This window comes from Cimex lectularius, unplaced genomic scaffold, assembly GCF_000648675.2.
Source record: "Cimex lectularius strain Harlan isolate CLEC.00 unplaced genomic scaffold, Clec_2.1 scaffold24, whole genome shotgun sequence".
In the NCBI taxonomy this organism is placed as follows: Eukaryota; Metazoa; Arthropoda; class Insecta; order Hemiptera; family Cimicidae; genus Cimex; species Cimex lectularius.
Genome location: NW_019392666.1, coordinates 1,720,652 through 1,735,191, shown reverse-complemented (window position 1 = coordinate 1,735,191; position 14,540 = coordinate 1,720,652). Strand labels below are relative to the sequence as shown.

At 34.9% G+C, this 14,540-nt stretch overlaps 1 protein-coding gene across 1 annotated transcript; it reads left to right on the top strand.

Moving 5' to 3' along the window:
* Positions 1–7,620: 7,620 nt before the first annotated feature.
* On the top strand, positions 7,621–11,073 carry LOC106674357 (enhancer of split mgamma protein-like). Its single transcript, XM_014407003.2, has 3 exons — positions 7,621–7,814; positions 8,632–8,822; positions 10,478–11,073. Exons 1-3 carry the CDS (start codon positions 7,764–7,766, stop codon positions 10,659–10,661), a joined length of 426 nt encoding a protein of 141 aa, XP_014262489.1. The 5' UTR covers positions 7,621–7,763; the 3' UTR covers positions 10,662–11,073.
* The last annotated feature ends 3,467 nt before the right edge of the window (positions 11,074–14,540 follow it).

Here is a 14,540-nt window from a genome sequence, read left to right as displayed (position 1 = left end):
CTAACATTTTCCTTTGTTTAAGGATTACATTGCCATTTCGTGAAATATTTTAAAAATAAGCAATTCATAAGTTTAGGTTTTCTAACAGTTCTAGTTCTTAAGTTAAGATACATAATTTTTAAAAAAAGAGATTCATACTAATTCCGTAGTGTGGAACAAATCGTGAAAATGACAATGAGCAGCAGTTGATTCTTTAACTTGCAATCATGCTTGACCTCGAAAATTTGGAAGAGATGTAATTTTTACGAATCTTAGATAAAGACAACGCTTAATGTTCAAGGGAAAATAACAGGTATATCATCTTGCGTGATGTCATGTTTCGAGTATTTTCAGCGGTTTTGAGATCTTGGACACCCTTTAATTATCACTCAGTGCAGTTTGTTTAAACCTTGATTGTTCAATAGTGATTTTTAAGCCCAAGAATGGTTCATTTATTTACAGGACAAGTAGCGAGTTAAAAATGTAACCAATGGAACTTTTTCCAAGGAGAGAATGTAATCTCGGAAGCAGTCAAGGTACCGAGTTCAGTAGACTTTTGCCAGTCCTGTTGAGCACCATTCACTTCTGGCGACTTTTTCCCACTCCCTCTCCTTATCCTTCCTATCTTGCCGGTTGTTGTATTGGGACCGTCCGTTTTGTCGCGAGCATTATCCGCGCCCGTGGGAAAACTAGGAGACAGGCGATGGACCCCATTGTTACACCGTCCAATAATGTCATTAGCCTCGGTTACCTCTGGTGTAAAAAAGAAGTTGGACTCAAGCGAATAACAATGGAGGTCTTCAAATAATTGGAAACTGGTATGAACAATTTTATGCCATTACGGAACGGATACAACTCAAATTCCGTACAAGCATTCCAAAAATAAGGGTGGGTACAGAAAAAAGTGAGATAAGTATTGATAGGAAGGTTCTGCTTGCTTATTAACTTGTCAATTGGTTCAATCGACAGTTTATGTACTCAGGAAAGCGCCAAGGGTGGATGATTAAATATTTTGTTGAATAACATGATTTATATTGGTCAATTGTTGCGATTCGGTGACGTCGGGAAGTGGTGATGATTGACTCTGTTCTAAAATATAATTTAGACTAAACAAACGAAAATAAACTTCTTAATAGAAACGGCTAAGGTGGGATGAGTATGTAGATTCATCGTACCTATTTCTATTATTTTTTTGGTTAAAACATTTATTTGTTCATAACAAAATCTGTTAGTGCAAAAGTGAAAATAAACTTTTGTTGAGGATATATCTTAAATTCCATGCATACAGTCTAGAAAGGAGGGTGGATGCACAAAAAATATAAGTAAGAATAGAAACCTTTTATTATTCATTATCGAAAAATTCATTCGACTGCTAGCTTATCAATTTGTTCAATCAAAGTATCTTTAAATAATTTTATGTTCACACGACAGTACGAGGAAAGAATAATTTTTTGGTCGATGACATTGAACAATGTTTTCAAGATGTTGCCAGTGATGAAGATTGATTCGGGTCTAAAAGAATTTGGACTAAAGCAAATAAAAATAAAGGTATATGTTAAATTCTGTATAGTTATTCAGAACTCGTGAGATGCGGTCTGGTGTGATGTAGGTTTCAGAAAAACATTTTCTTTATCGTGCCAACGTTTCGACCTTTATTGAGATCATCTTCAGGGCTCAAAGTGTTTGTTTTCCGTGTAGATGTGTCATTCATGTCTGTCGTGTTGAAAGTGTTCATACTCAGAGGGCACTCTCAACACGACACAAGAATGACACATCTTCACGGAAAACAAACACTTTGAGCCCAGAAGATGATCTTAATAAAGATCGAAACGTTAGCACGATAAAGAAAATGTGTTTTTAAAACATACGTCACACCAGACCGCATCTCACGATTTCCGAATAATCATTGACTAACGGTCACTAAACACCACACACTTTTTTAAGAGGGTTTGCAACTACAGAGGTCATATCTAACTTCGGGGTATCGGTGTTTTTGAAAAAAATTATCTCCGGTTCGAACGCAGGGCCGCATAATAAAGTATTGTTTTACCCACTTTCCAAAAGTATGTTTTAAACTTAAAACGTTGGCTCAATTAGATTTTATATTGGTCAAACAATAACAAAGTTATGGCAAAGAATGTGAACAACTTGGTGTTGACGTGAATAGTTGATTCGGGGGCTTTCCGGTGCCTGTGTAAAAATTTCACCGATTGAGAATACCATTAGTAAAGAATTTGGATCCATCAGTCCACAGGATGTATGAAAGAATATTTTCTTCTGTATCTCAAATCGACTTCTATAAAAGGAAAATTAGCCGTCTAGCAAAAGTCTAGAAAAATATTTCAGTAAGGTAGACATTTTCTCTAACAGTCAGGAGGCTTTAAGGCTTTGTCCTCAAGCGAGGTAAAGCAAAAAGCGTATGAAATTGTATCGAATCTCTGGCAGTGTCGCCAAAGACATGACCCTGGCATGGGTCCCTGGGGATTCGAGACATAGAGGCAATGAGAAAGTGAAAAAGTTGGCCAAAAAATGTGCTAGTATCAATTCTCTAGGCGCCGACGCCTATTGTGTACAAGCACCGAGGCAAATAAAGTTACATCTAAATATGGATTCCAAAACCTGGTGGAACAATACCCATGAGGCACGCGAAAGGCTTCATAAAAGTGCCATCTGAAAGAATTATAAAAGAATTATTGGAAGGTAACTGGTATTCAGGATGAAATCCTGACTCCTCACACGGTACTGCCGACAAAGGAGGCATATGCCTATGTAGGTCTTGCAACTGGGACAAGAAGAGCCGCTAGATCATACACTAAGTCGGTGGCAAGACTATAGAGCTTGATTAACGACCTGAAGTGAGTTATAAAAATACAGGAGCATATAGATCCTTTCAGTTCGAGATGCAGTAGGCCTTGTGACAGCCTCTTTTATTCCTATCCATTAAATAAAGTTCGTACTTATTAAATATAATAAAGGAGGGAAATTTTGAACATGTAGGGTCCTATTTTTTAGTTTGTTTTTGTGAAAATTTATTTTTTAAGAAAAATGTTTGTATCAGGTTTGGGTGTTTTCACTCTGGCTTTTGGATAAACACTAGGAGTTTTTTAGTTTTGTGAAATTGGATATTTGGAGCTAATTTTGTCTAGATTCTTGATTTGAATTTATTTTTCAGGATAGGTGTTGTTTTCTGTTGTGCTTTGTGACAACCCCTTTATCCCCATCCCTATCCAATGCATATACCACTCTCTATAAAAGCATGAAAATTAACGAGGAATAACGGGGAAAAAGTGGGAACAAAACGCAGTGATTTACACCTTTTTTTTTTAAATAATTAGTAATTCCAATTTTAGTCCATGTACCCAATTCAGAGTGTTCGTAGTGTTTTTTAATCATTTCGATTGTTTTAGTTGATATACCTACTATATTCAATGTATAACGAAATGTGTAGTGATTAGTGACCGTTAATCGATAATTATTCAGAAATCGTGAGATGCGGTCTGGTTTGATGTAGGTTTCAGAAAAACATTTTCTTTATCGTGCCAACGTTTCGATCTTTATTGAGATCATCTTCAGGGCCTGGGATTTACAAACATTGTTTACATTTGTGTAGAGATTAGTGACCGTTAATCGATAGTTATTCAGATATTGTGAGACCCGACCGCATCTCACGATATCTGAATAACTATTGTTTACATTTAACAAATACATTTAGGATGGGGAAAAGTGAATTTATACAATGCAAAATTATTTTTTTTTATTCAATCAAAGTATTTCTACTCACTCAAAGAGTTTGTCTTCTGTGTAATTGTGCCATTCATACTAGTTGAATACGGAGTAAAAATACTTTGATTGAATAAAAAAAAATATTATTTTTTAAAAATATATCAAAGTATTTTTACTCCGTATTCTACTAGTATGAATGGCACAATTACACAGAATACAAACACTTTGAGTGACTAGAAATACTTTGATTGAATACAAAAAAATATATTTTGCATTGTATAAATTCACTTTTCCACATCCAAAATGTAATTGTTATATGTAAACAATGTTTGTAAATCCCAGGCCCTGAAGATGATCTCAATAAAGATCGAAACGTTGGCACGTTAAAGAAAATGTTTTTCTGAAACCTACATCACACCAGACCGCATCTCACGATTTCTGAATAAGTATAACAAAATGTTAATAAATTTTAATCAAAGTGATGTCGTGAAATTGCTAAATCGGTTGTGAAAATATCAATTTTTGTCATGTTTCATTTTTACGTTATTGCAAATAAATATAATTTTTTATATATTGAAGACATTTCATAGTTCGTTGATTGTAAAAAAAAAGATTACATTACATAATACGCTGTTGGGAAGAGTTGTAGAAAGCAAGCAAGCTAAATTATGAAAATGGGTATTCTTTTTTTATCTACGTCATTTTTATAAGATTAATAGCTTTTCTTTTCGCTAATCCGTTCTATAAATCCTATATTAATTATACAGATAATAAATAAAATCTATCCGCTTAGTCATATCTGTAAATTTCCTGTCCCGAGATAATTAAATTAGAGTAAAAGTAAAGAAATTGATACCTTAATTAAAAATGTAAATACTACTATTAAATTAGTCTTAACTATTATTATAGTTAAAGGCCACCGTTTGACGTGGTAGCGCCCTGTGCTTTGGAACTTTCTCTTTCTCGGAGCTGGCACCCGCTCTTACGTTTACCAAGGGCCGATAGCCAGGTTCTTTAAAATTAAATAATAGAAAAAGAGACCTGGCGATTTACCGGGGTCTTTGCAAAGTTCGACGGGCCGGACTTCTAGAAGTCCTGACAAAGGAAACTTCACTCGCCGTCACGAAATCGGGAAGAAAGTTAAACGTCTAAGGATGATTAATTACCAGTCGTTTTATCAGTATTTCACTTATTCAATTCACTTCAAAGTTCTTGACAGTTAACGATTTCTCAGCTGGGAATTGTTTAAACAATAAACTATGGGAGTAGGGATATTGCCAATTTTATAATAGTTCTTTTCTCTAGCATTTTTATTTTATTTTTATTATAAACTGCATTAAAATTTATTAGAAATTATTATTAAATCCATTACAGTTCATGGTCCGATTGACCAATTAACTTTTTTCAATTAATTAATCTTTATGAAAGAACGTAAAACAAGTCAGTGTCACGAGCGGGATTCGAACCCACGATCTACGGCGAAATACGGCGCTGCTCCACCACTTGAGCTGTAGTGATTTCGACCCGCTCGGATACAAACTTCCCATCTCAACCTCAGAGAGACATTATTATGTTTTTACTGAAGGAACGTTTAATTAAGGGATTTTGGAAAATAACAAAATAAAAGGTTTTGTTTGTGGGACACAAATTTGTGTAGAACGTGGATTTAAAAACGTTTCTTTTCGCTTCAAAATTGATGTTTTTATTTTCGGAAAGAAGAGCCCATGTGTTAAGGATCAATTTGATCCTACAGAAACGATAAATAGCAGATCAGTATATTCTGAGCTCAAACGAGGTACGGTTCAACGTTCAATATAAATAATTAAGGTTTTTAGTTGAGATGAAAACCTGAGTGAAAAATGAGTTCAATATAAATAATCTTACATGTGTAAATTGCAGATATGTTTTTATACAAGGTGTTCGTCTACTCGTATTACAAACTTTGCCAGAAGTTTCTACATTCCAAATCTCAACAGTTTCAGAGTTATTTCACTTTTTCTGATGTTATAAGATTTCACGACTTTGCTTCAAATAAACAATGATAACTAAAAAACTAAAAGGTTTTGGTCAAATCCGTTGACACCATTGAAAACTGCGTTAAATTTCCAATAGGATGTGATCTATACTAAAGTTGTAAACGTTAGTGAAATAAACGTTTTATTGGCAAGAACTTTGAAAAAAAATTAAAACTTGAAAAACGTACTATGGTGATTCTAAACTAGAATTTCCGAACCTATAGACCAGCAAATTTCAGAAAACATACTCCATTCAATATCCTTTTTAGTGGTGCAATTGCTTTTTTAATTACTTTTTTCAAAGGTGAAGAAATTGAACATGGAATAGAAAAAACCGTGGTTGAAGGATAGGTATGGTATTAAAAAAATACTTAAGGAAATTTTGAATGAATTTATTAAACGATTTAAAATTTTGATTCTAAATGCTCTCCACCCTCCGCAATGTATTTTCGACGCGCTGCCATTGCATTAAACCCGCAAAACCTGTACATAAGATGTATATCACCGTATTCATTAGAAAAAGTAGCCATAGTGTTAACAAGATATCACATACATAACTAAAAATATTTTGAATCTTAAACTCTTTTATTCCGAAGAATAATACAATAATTCTTTAATCAAAGTTGCAGTCGTGTTGGTAAATCAGTAAACACTTGCACTATTTCGGTTTCGAACCCAAATTAAAAAATGTTTAATGATTTCAATCAAAATTTCTTTAAGTATTTTTTTTAATTTTCCACCATACCAATCCTTTAACCACGGTTTTTTCTTTTCCTAGATCAATTTCTTCACCTTTGAAAAAAGTAATTAAAAAAGCAATTGCACCACTAAAAAGAATATTAAATGGAGTACGTTTTCTGAAATCTGCTGGTCTCTAGGTTTGGAAATACTAGTTTAGAATCACAATAGTAAATTTTTCAACTTACGTTTACCCGTTTAATATTGACCACATCTTATGGGAAATTTAACCTAGGACCTATTTAACCTAATGGTCTCAATGGATTTTCCAAAACTTTTTAGTTTTTTAGTTATTATCGTTTATTTGAAGCAAGGTCGAGAAATCTTAAAAAATCAGAAAAAGTGAAATAACTCCGAAACTCTTGAGATTCGGACCATAGTTAATTAGGACTTTTTCGTTCCATTTTGAATGTGGAATCAACTGGCAAAGTTGGTAATACGATTAGACGAACACCCTGTATATTCGAGTTTATTGAGATTAATTTGTATCCCGCTCGGGACACTAACTTTTTTATCTTACCAAAGCCTTACATAGAAAAGAATAGTTAATTGAAAGAAGTAATTAAGTCTATTAGCCCACTAAACATAAATGGATTAATAATAATTAGTACGTTTTTTGTTTGAAAAACGGTGAAAAGTGGTCCCGTAATATATATTGCCAATAAAAAATAAAACAAAGGGGTTGTGGACTTCAATATATAACCCCCCCCATATATTATTTTATTATTTCACTGCTTCTTACATAGACAGTACCATATTAATCAGACTTCCAGATAAACTTGAAAGTTGTTAAATGATCAGAGTGAACTTTGAAATGGAAAGATGATCAGCTTGAGTAAGGGCAAGAGCTTTTGTTTACTTAACGTTCCTTGTGTACAGGAAATAGTGTCTGAGAGAAAGTCACTGACGCAATTAGCTCCTCGATGGAAATGATCCAATGAGGTTCTCGACGCGGCGCGCTCATTGTCTTGGGGATGAAAGTGTCTGGTATAATCCATACAGGTGAGAAGCCGGCTAAGCAAATAAGAAAGGCAGGAATCGGCGCGTACAGCATAAAGCGTGCTGCTGAAGACGTGTGCCCTTCGTGTGCCCCCTCCAGCTCGAGGAGACCCACCTGAGGCACGTGTGAGAACTCCCGTTCTGCGTTTCCCACGGTCTTTCAAGGAGGAGGCGGACCCCCGGCCCCCCTTCGTTCCTGGCCCCAGAGCCGGTTCGTCAGGGAGCTCAGTCCGGGCAACGTCTTCCAATAGAGAAGTAACCCACGGTCGACACATTTTCAAAATCATTGGCGAACGGATAAGAAAAGCAATGGCAGAGACTCAGCAGCAGCCCGTCAGTAGGACTTACCAATACAGAAAGGTATTTCAGTCTTCTTATCCTCTTTCATCACCGACCACTTAAAGATTCTGCACGTCTTAGACATTATCAACAAACTATAATTAATTAAAATTAATATTGTTAAACTTTAATTATCTGCTTTGAGGATTGATCGTTCTAAAACTAAAATACAATGGATTTGTCAAATAACAACTTCAACCCCCAAAACAGCTTATTTTTTAAATAATTGACTTTTCAGAGACAATATTTGATTTCTTCCAGCCCCTACTCATATCTTACTAACCTTTTCGATTATTTATTTCCACCCTCTTTTTTAAATTAAAATTATCAAGTAAATGACATGAAATAACTTACAATCGCCATTGATCATTTTCCAATTGGATGTCGAAAAATGTCCAGAAGAACATGGAAATTATCAACTGTTGGATTAAAGTTACATTAAGATGTATATTTCTTAGACAATACATTAATTTTTTTCATAATTAATAAATCATAAACTAAATAAAATAATATTAATGATAATAATAAATAAGTTTTACATGAAAAGAAAATCAATTTGTGCCGGCCAATGTATTTAGTAAAGAAGCGTGACGGGTCCGAGCTGACAGCAATTCTTGGGTCTGTTTGTTTTAAAGATGAAAAACATCAGGACTATATTCTTAAACTAAAATTGTTATTAAATTAGAGCTAAATATCAACAAACTTCAATGGACCAAGACATTGCTGTACTGGATCCACTGTATTTGAATCATTTTAAAGTTAGATCGTTTAAAAAGGCGTAGCCTTACGTTTTATATACTAATCGGGCAAATTTTGAAAAATGGTACCTTGTCTGCAGGTAATGAAGCCGATGCTGGAGAGGAAAAGGCGCGCCAGAATCAACAGATGCCTCGACGAACTCAAAGAACTCATGGTCACAGCTCTTCAGAGCGAAGGAGAGAACGTCTCCAAGCTGGAAAAAGCCGACATACTCGAACTTACAGTCAGGCACTTGCAGAGCCTCAGGAGAGTCGAACAAGGCGGCAATAGGTAATATTCAGTATTTTATAATTATTATTGTTAGTAGCGAAACCACTGCTAACTAGAGTATTCAATACAATTGGAAAAGTCCTGAATAAAGTATAGGTGGCCAGGAGTCACACCTCTAGACTGTCAATTTTCTCAGGCGTGTAATAATAGCTGATTTGCGGTCGGACGCGTTTCGGTTTTACACCATCGCCTCTGGGTCTGTGTGTGTGAGTGTCTCATGCTTTTTTTGATCCCAGATGTGGATATGATTGCAGGAAGGCGATGGGGGATTGAGATATTTAATTATAGAGATTGTTAACCGGTGTGTATTGGTTTGACATCATATCATGGGGTTCTTAAGGTGTGGAAGATTTTTTTTCACAATCTGATTTCTTCACTTTCATCTATTTCTTAGCGTTAATGATAAAAGCGCAGCATAAAATATAACACCCGTGGATTTTGATCATGGTATACTTTTCTGATTATCCTTTATTTTTAACCATTTTCCAGGAATCATTGCCATTATCATAAAAGTTATTAAAAAAATTAAATTATAATCAATACAAGAATAAAAATGTATTATCTCTAATTAGTATATTCTCACTATAAAGCTACTAATACAAAACGATACCTATTTTTAAAAGAAACCAATTTAAACAAAAAGTTAAATTTAGGCCCATGTTTTATTCTGGAATTGACACATCTCTCGGAAAATATACTGGAAAAACAAAAAAGACCATTCCGAAAGAAATGGTAATGGGCGAAATTAATGTATCTGACACTAGATGATCTATTTCATTTATTTTTTTATTGTACTACCTACTAATAATAAAAATTATTGTCGATGCAAAACAAATTATTGAACGTGAAGAAAACATATTTTGTTTTTTAATTTTCAATCACTGGAAACTTCTGTGAGAGGTCAAAATTAAGTCTTAATTAATTTAAGTCCTTGTACGACAGAAGTTGCTAAGCTTCACATTTATTTTTACCATGTTCTATCAAAAAGTGTCAAATACAATTTTTCACAAGTCTTTTATTATAATTTAAAAAACGAAAAAGTTGCAACATAGACCACCAGCACAGAAGTTGCAACCAATTAATTCATGACATTTTAACTACTTTTTCTTGAAAAGTAGATTTTTTTTATTATTTGGTTGTTAGAATTTGTATCAAAGATAAATCAAAATATATTTTAACGATATTTGTATGGACTGATTAAATTTTTATGTTCTGATATGGGGATAACAATTTATATTCAACCCACAAATTATCAAAATTCTCCATTTTTATATGACTTTTTCAAAATTTTATAGCGACAGAATTTTAAAATATATTTCGTAATATTTAAAGTGTAAAAGTTTTATTACGTTTCGATATATTTTCAGTAATTATTTGGCCACTACATTACTAGAACCGCTTTTCTGAAATTTGGTTTTCTCTACTTATATTTCTGACTTGTTTGTAGAACGCATTTACAAAATTGTCTTGGAATAAGAAATCACCCTAGCCAGACGGTAATAGTTTTGTCAGTAATGACGAATTAACGTCACGAAGGGTGTAATTTTTGACATCTCGTTCCAAACGAGAATCCGATTATAAGAATGCGACTGAATATTTAAACCCTACATTTTGTATAAGTATTTTTTAATTTTTTTTTTTTTTTTAATTTTCAGATATGAAGAAGGATGGAGCGCATGTCTGGAACAAGTGACGAGGTTTCTTCGGGAAGGAAAAGCCGGCGTCGGCCCCGAGGAGGCGGTCAGGTTGGTCCGTCACCTAAACCCGGTCGTGTGTCACCAAAGTGGTGCCAGGATGGTCGTCGTCGAAGGCGAAGGGCCACTCTGGAGGCCGTGGTAGCCCTTTTGACCTTTGTCAAAAGCCGACAGGTTGACCGCAGATCCTCTTCTGAAGGGACGACCGTTCAGAGCCCGTCCGTCCTTGTTTACATTGATTTCCCCCCATAAATAAACGTGTAAATACTTTGTAAATAACGCGAGAGCCTTATTAAGTTTAAAAACTTTCTTTTCAGACTTGGACAGTCACTAAATTCTAGATCCGAAAAAATTGTTGATTTTTTTAAATTTTTCAATACAAGACAATACTTTTAAATAACGGCCAGCCTGATACCTGTGATCTTAAAATTGTACCTGATCTCATTTATGCCTCCTGCGTATTAATTGTTATTATGTATTAAACTTAACTGACAAATTTCTAATGTAAATTCAGTTTCTGTAATTATTATAAATAAAATGTTTATAGTATATTTATATGAAAGCATTTACTTACACCTGCGTTAAAATCTCCACCTCAAAATGTTAAAGCTTGAAGTCTTGGATTAACATACTTATTACAAGAAATTGTATTAATATAATACATGAAAAATTTAAAGTTAAATGAAATTTAATTAACCCGAAAAAATCCTATCTGACCAGATTAGATCTGTTTCTATCTCCATATGAACTTAGTAACAGAAAAAGAAAATAAATTTTATTCCGGGGCTTTGGGCTCCCTCGAATAATAAAAACATACAGTAAAATAAGAAGTCTTTTCAGAAGATCTTCGGAAGAGGTCAAAACAGAGAAAACTTTCTTACGGTTTTCGCCGAGCTTTCGACAGTTTTATACTGTCATCTTCAGGGCCTGTTTTATTATCATATAAACAAACAATTAAAACATGAAAAAACAATAATTACAACAATAATTGGATATCTTACTTTAAAACCTTAATAGGAAATTAAAACAACATGGTGTTTTGGGCCAGAAGTACATTATGTTTTTTTCCGGCTCAGCATCTAAATATTGATTTAAATGGAATACATTAACAATTAAAAATTATAGCTAAAATTACAATGTTTTAACCTCTTCCGAAGATCCTCTGAAAAGACTTCTTGTATCCAGCAGGTCGATAATCTAGTTCATCGTTACGTACAGTAAAATATTCAGTTCCACGTCGAAATTAAGCTGCCGGTTTCTTGGTGACGGAACAGCAATTGATCCATATCTCCTCATATTCCGAGCACACACGAATCAACAGTGGTGGTTTACTCTGAGCCAATCAGGAAATGTCTGGAAGTACAACTCGTCTGCACTTATCAACTAGCTATTGATCGGAAAAATGTGCTCTTCGATTCATTTTGAATATCGTAAAATTGATTTATTTCCAGGAATTAAGATTTGCTCCCATTATGCGAGTTTGACAAACTATGACACAATGTAAACAAAAAAGGCAGTTAATGTTTACTTTAGTGAAGAAGAGACCGGCTCCTATATAATCTAATCTAGTGAAGAAGCAAATTAACAACGAAACAATCGAAATGCGTTGTTTTCAAACTTTTTGCCAAAACTTTTTCATTTTGGACCAATTTAAAATCCGATTGCACCATTTTTTTAGCGTAAAATCCTTTAAAATGATGCGTCAGGCGCTCGATGCACCATGTCCTGAGTTGCTGTGACGGGCTGTTGTTGCAGATCGTCTCAAATGGACATACGATGTGAGGCCAACTTCCCACTTGATAAAGGCCTTGCCAAAACATCTTGAAGTCATTTAGGATCTGTAGGGCACTATAGAAAGGATTCAGTCTTGCAGCTATGATAATATTTCTGTCCTCCTTTAGCGCTGAGATCCACTACCAGCCTCCTATTGGCACTTTCAGTCTCTCGGAATCGGGATAAAGCCCGGGCGACCACTCTCTGAAAAACGCCAACAATAATATTGCGGAATTCTGGTTCAAGATGATGTCTTTCCATGGTTAAAGAGAATACAATTGGATTAAAATGGAGAAAAGTCGAGAAATGGTGTTTGTTTACAAAAGTAATTTTCATGTTTACTATTTTTAAGTAAATACTTTATTAAAAATGAGGATTAAAATTTTTTTGTACTTTCTAATTTGTTTTATCCAACTGACAAGAATATATCGGTTAATTTAATTAAAATTAATAGAATAAGAATAAATTACAAATATCGTTATTCCTTTTAGGGTAGTTTAGATGGATTTGCTTTATATGTTTTGTAAATTCCGTCGCTAAATATTTATAGCTTTTAGTTATTATTTCCTGCCGATTAAAATACCATTTCTCTTTTGTGCTCACTTTCCCGTTTCTTCGGCACCCTTTGTATATCTCATCAGAGGATATTTTTGATCGGGTGAAAAGAGGATTTTTGCTTTTTTTTCACGTCTGTCCAAGTCAAAAACCGGTGCCCGAAGTCAACACGCTTCCGTCGTGGAAGTCGACCGAGGAGAAAGAAAGAGGGAGATGCCCGGAGTGAGGCGGGGGCACGAGACCGGACCGACGATGGCACGAGATCGGCTCCCGGGCCTCGCTTCGGATTGGGAAGGCGACTCCGCCGAGATTCCCACGGTTCTGGTCCCCCACGTCACGATGGCATCTTGGATCCGCTGACACGAGATCTCGAGCTCACCGCCCGCTTTCTTCTCAGGATAAACCCTGTTTGATCTTTGCCTTTACTCCCGCCTCGACTCGGTTCGACTTTTTCTCGGATTTCTGTATCAACCTCGGTCAAAATCCTCCACCAAAAAAGCCTTTCCCGAAATCACAGATCTACGAGTACAATTTCCATAATACCTTCGATTCCCCCGTCGAGCCGGAGTTCACATTTCGACAGTCCTAAAGGTCACTCAACAAAGTTGACCAATCTTGAATAATTCATGATTTGGGTTGTTTCCGTTCACCGCTAGGAAAATCGGATCATTTTCTTGTAATCTGCCTTAAAAGAAGATTAATTACGACAATGAAATATTTAAAATACTAGATTTTTTTTTTAATCAATCGTTTTACAGTTTTAAGAAATAGTCTACAGGGTGTCCATTTTAGAAGGCCCCCTTTGATGATGCTATCAAAAAAAAAAAAATACGTCTTTAATATTTTTTAGACTAGTTTCAAATTTTTTACCTTTTTTGAATAGGGTACCTCAGACCCAGTTCAACTTCAAAATTTCAAATACGACCTACACATCCTGTCGCATCATTTTAAAGGATTTTACGCTAAAAACAATGGTGCAATCGGATTTTAAATTGGTCCAAAATGACAGTTTTGGCAAAAAGTTTGAAAACAATGCATTTCGTTTGTTTCGTTGTTAATTCCAATAATTTGCTTCTTCACTAGATTAGATTATATAGGAGCCGGTCTCTTCTTCACTAAAGTAAACATTAACTGCCTTTTTTGTTTACATTGTGTCATAGTTTGTCAAACTCGCATAATGGGAGCAAATCTTAATTCCTGGAAATAAATCAATTTTACGATATTCAAAATGAATCGAAGAGCACATTTTTCCGATCAATAGCTAGTTGATAAGTGCAGACGAGTTGTACTTCCAGACATTTCCTGATTGGCTCAGAGTAAACCACCACTGTTGATTCGTGTGTGCTCGGAATATGAGGAGATATGGATCAATTGCTGTTCCATCACCAAGAAACCGGCAGCTTAATTTCGACGTGGAACTGAATATTTTACTGTATGTTCGCGAAAATGCGAATTCCACTCTCTGAATTGTTGGAATGGTTTTAGATATTTCAAAAATTAAAATTAGAGATGTAATCCGGACTTACAAGTCGTATCGTTCTCATCTTGTCCAGGGACTTCGGGACTCTGATTATGACAGGCTTTTAACGTTCTTTGCACAAACGGTGATTTGGGAGGCTGAAGAAAACGTTCTTCCATGCATCCAATGTGCTGATGAATCCAAGTTCACATCTACTGGCACCGTTGGAATTTTCAA

Excerpts from the sequence above, each read along its gene's own strand:
- LOC106674357 (XM_014407003.2), top strand. The coding sequence starts at position 7,764 with ATGGCAGAGACTCAGCAGCAGCCCGTCAGTAGGACTTACCAATACAGA. Across the intron at positions 7,815-8,631 it reads GGACTTACCAATACAGAAAG|GTAATGAAGCCGATGCTGGA; the intron begins GTATTTCAGTCT and ends CCTTGTCTGCAG. Across the intron at positions 8,823-10,477 it reads GTCGAACAAGGCGGCAATAG|ATATGAAGAAGGATGGAGCG; the intron begins GTAATATTCAGT and ends TTTAATTTTCAG.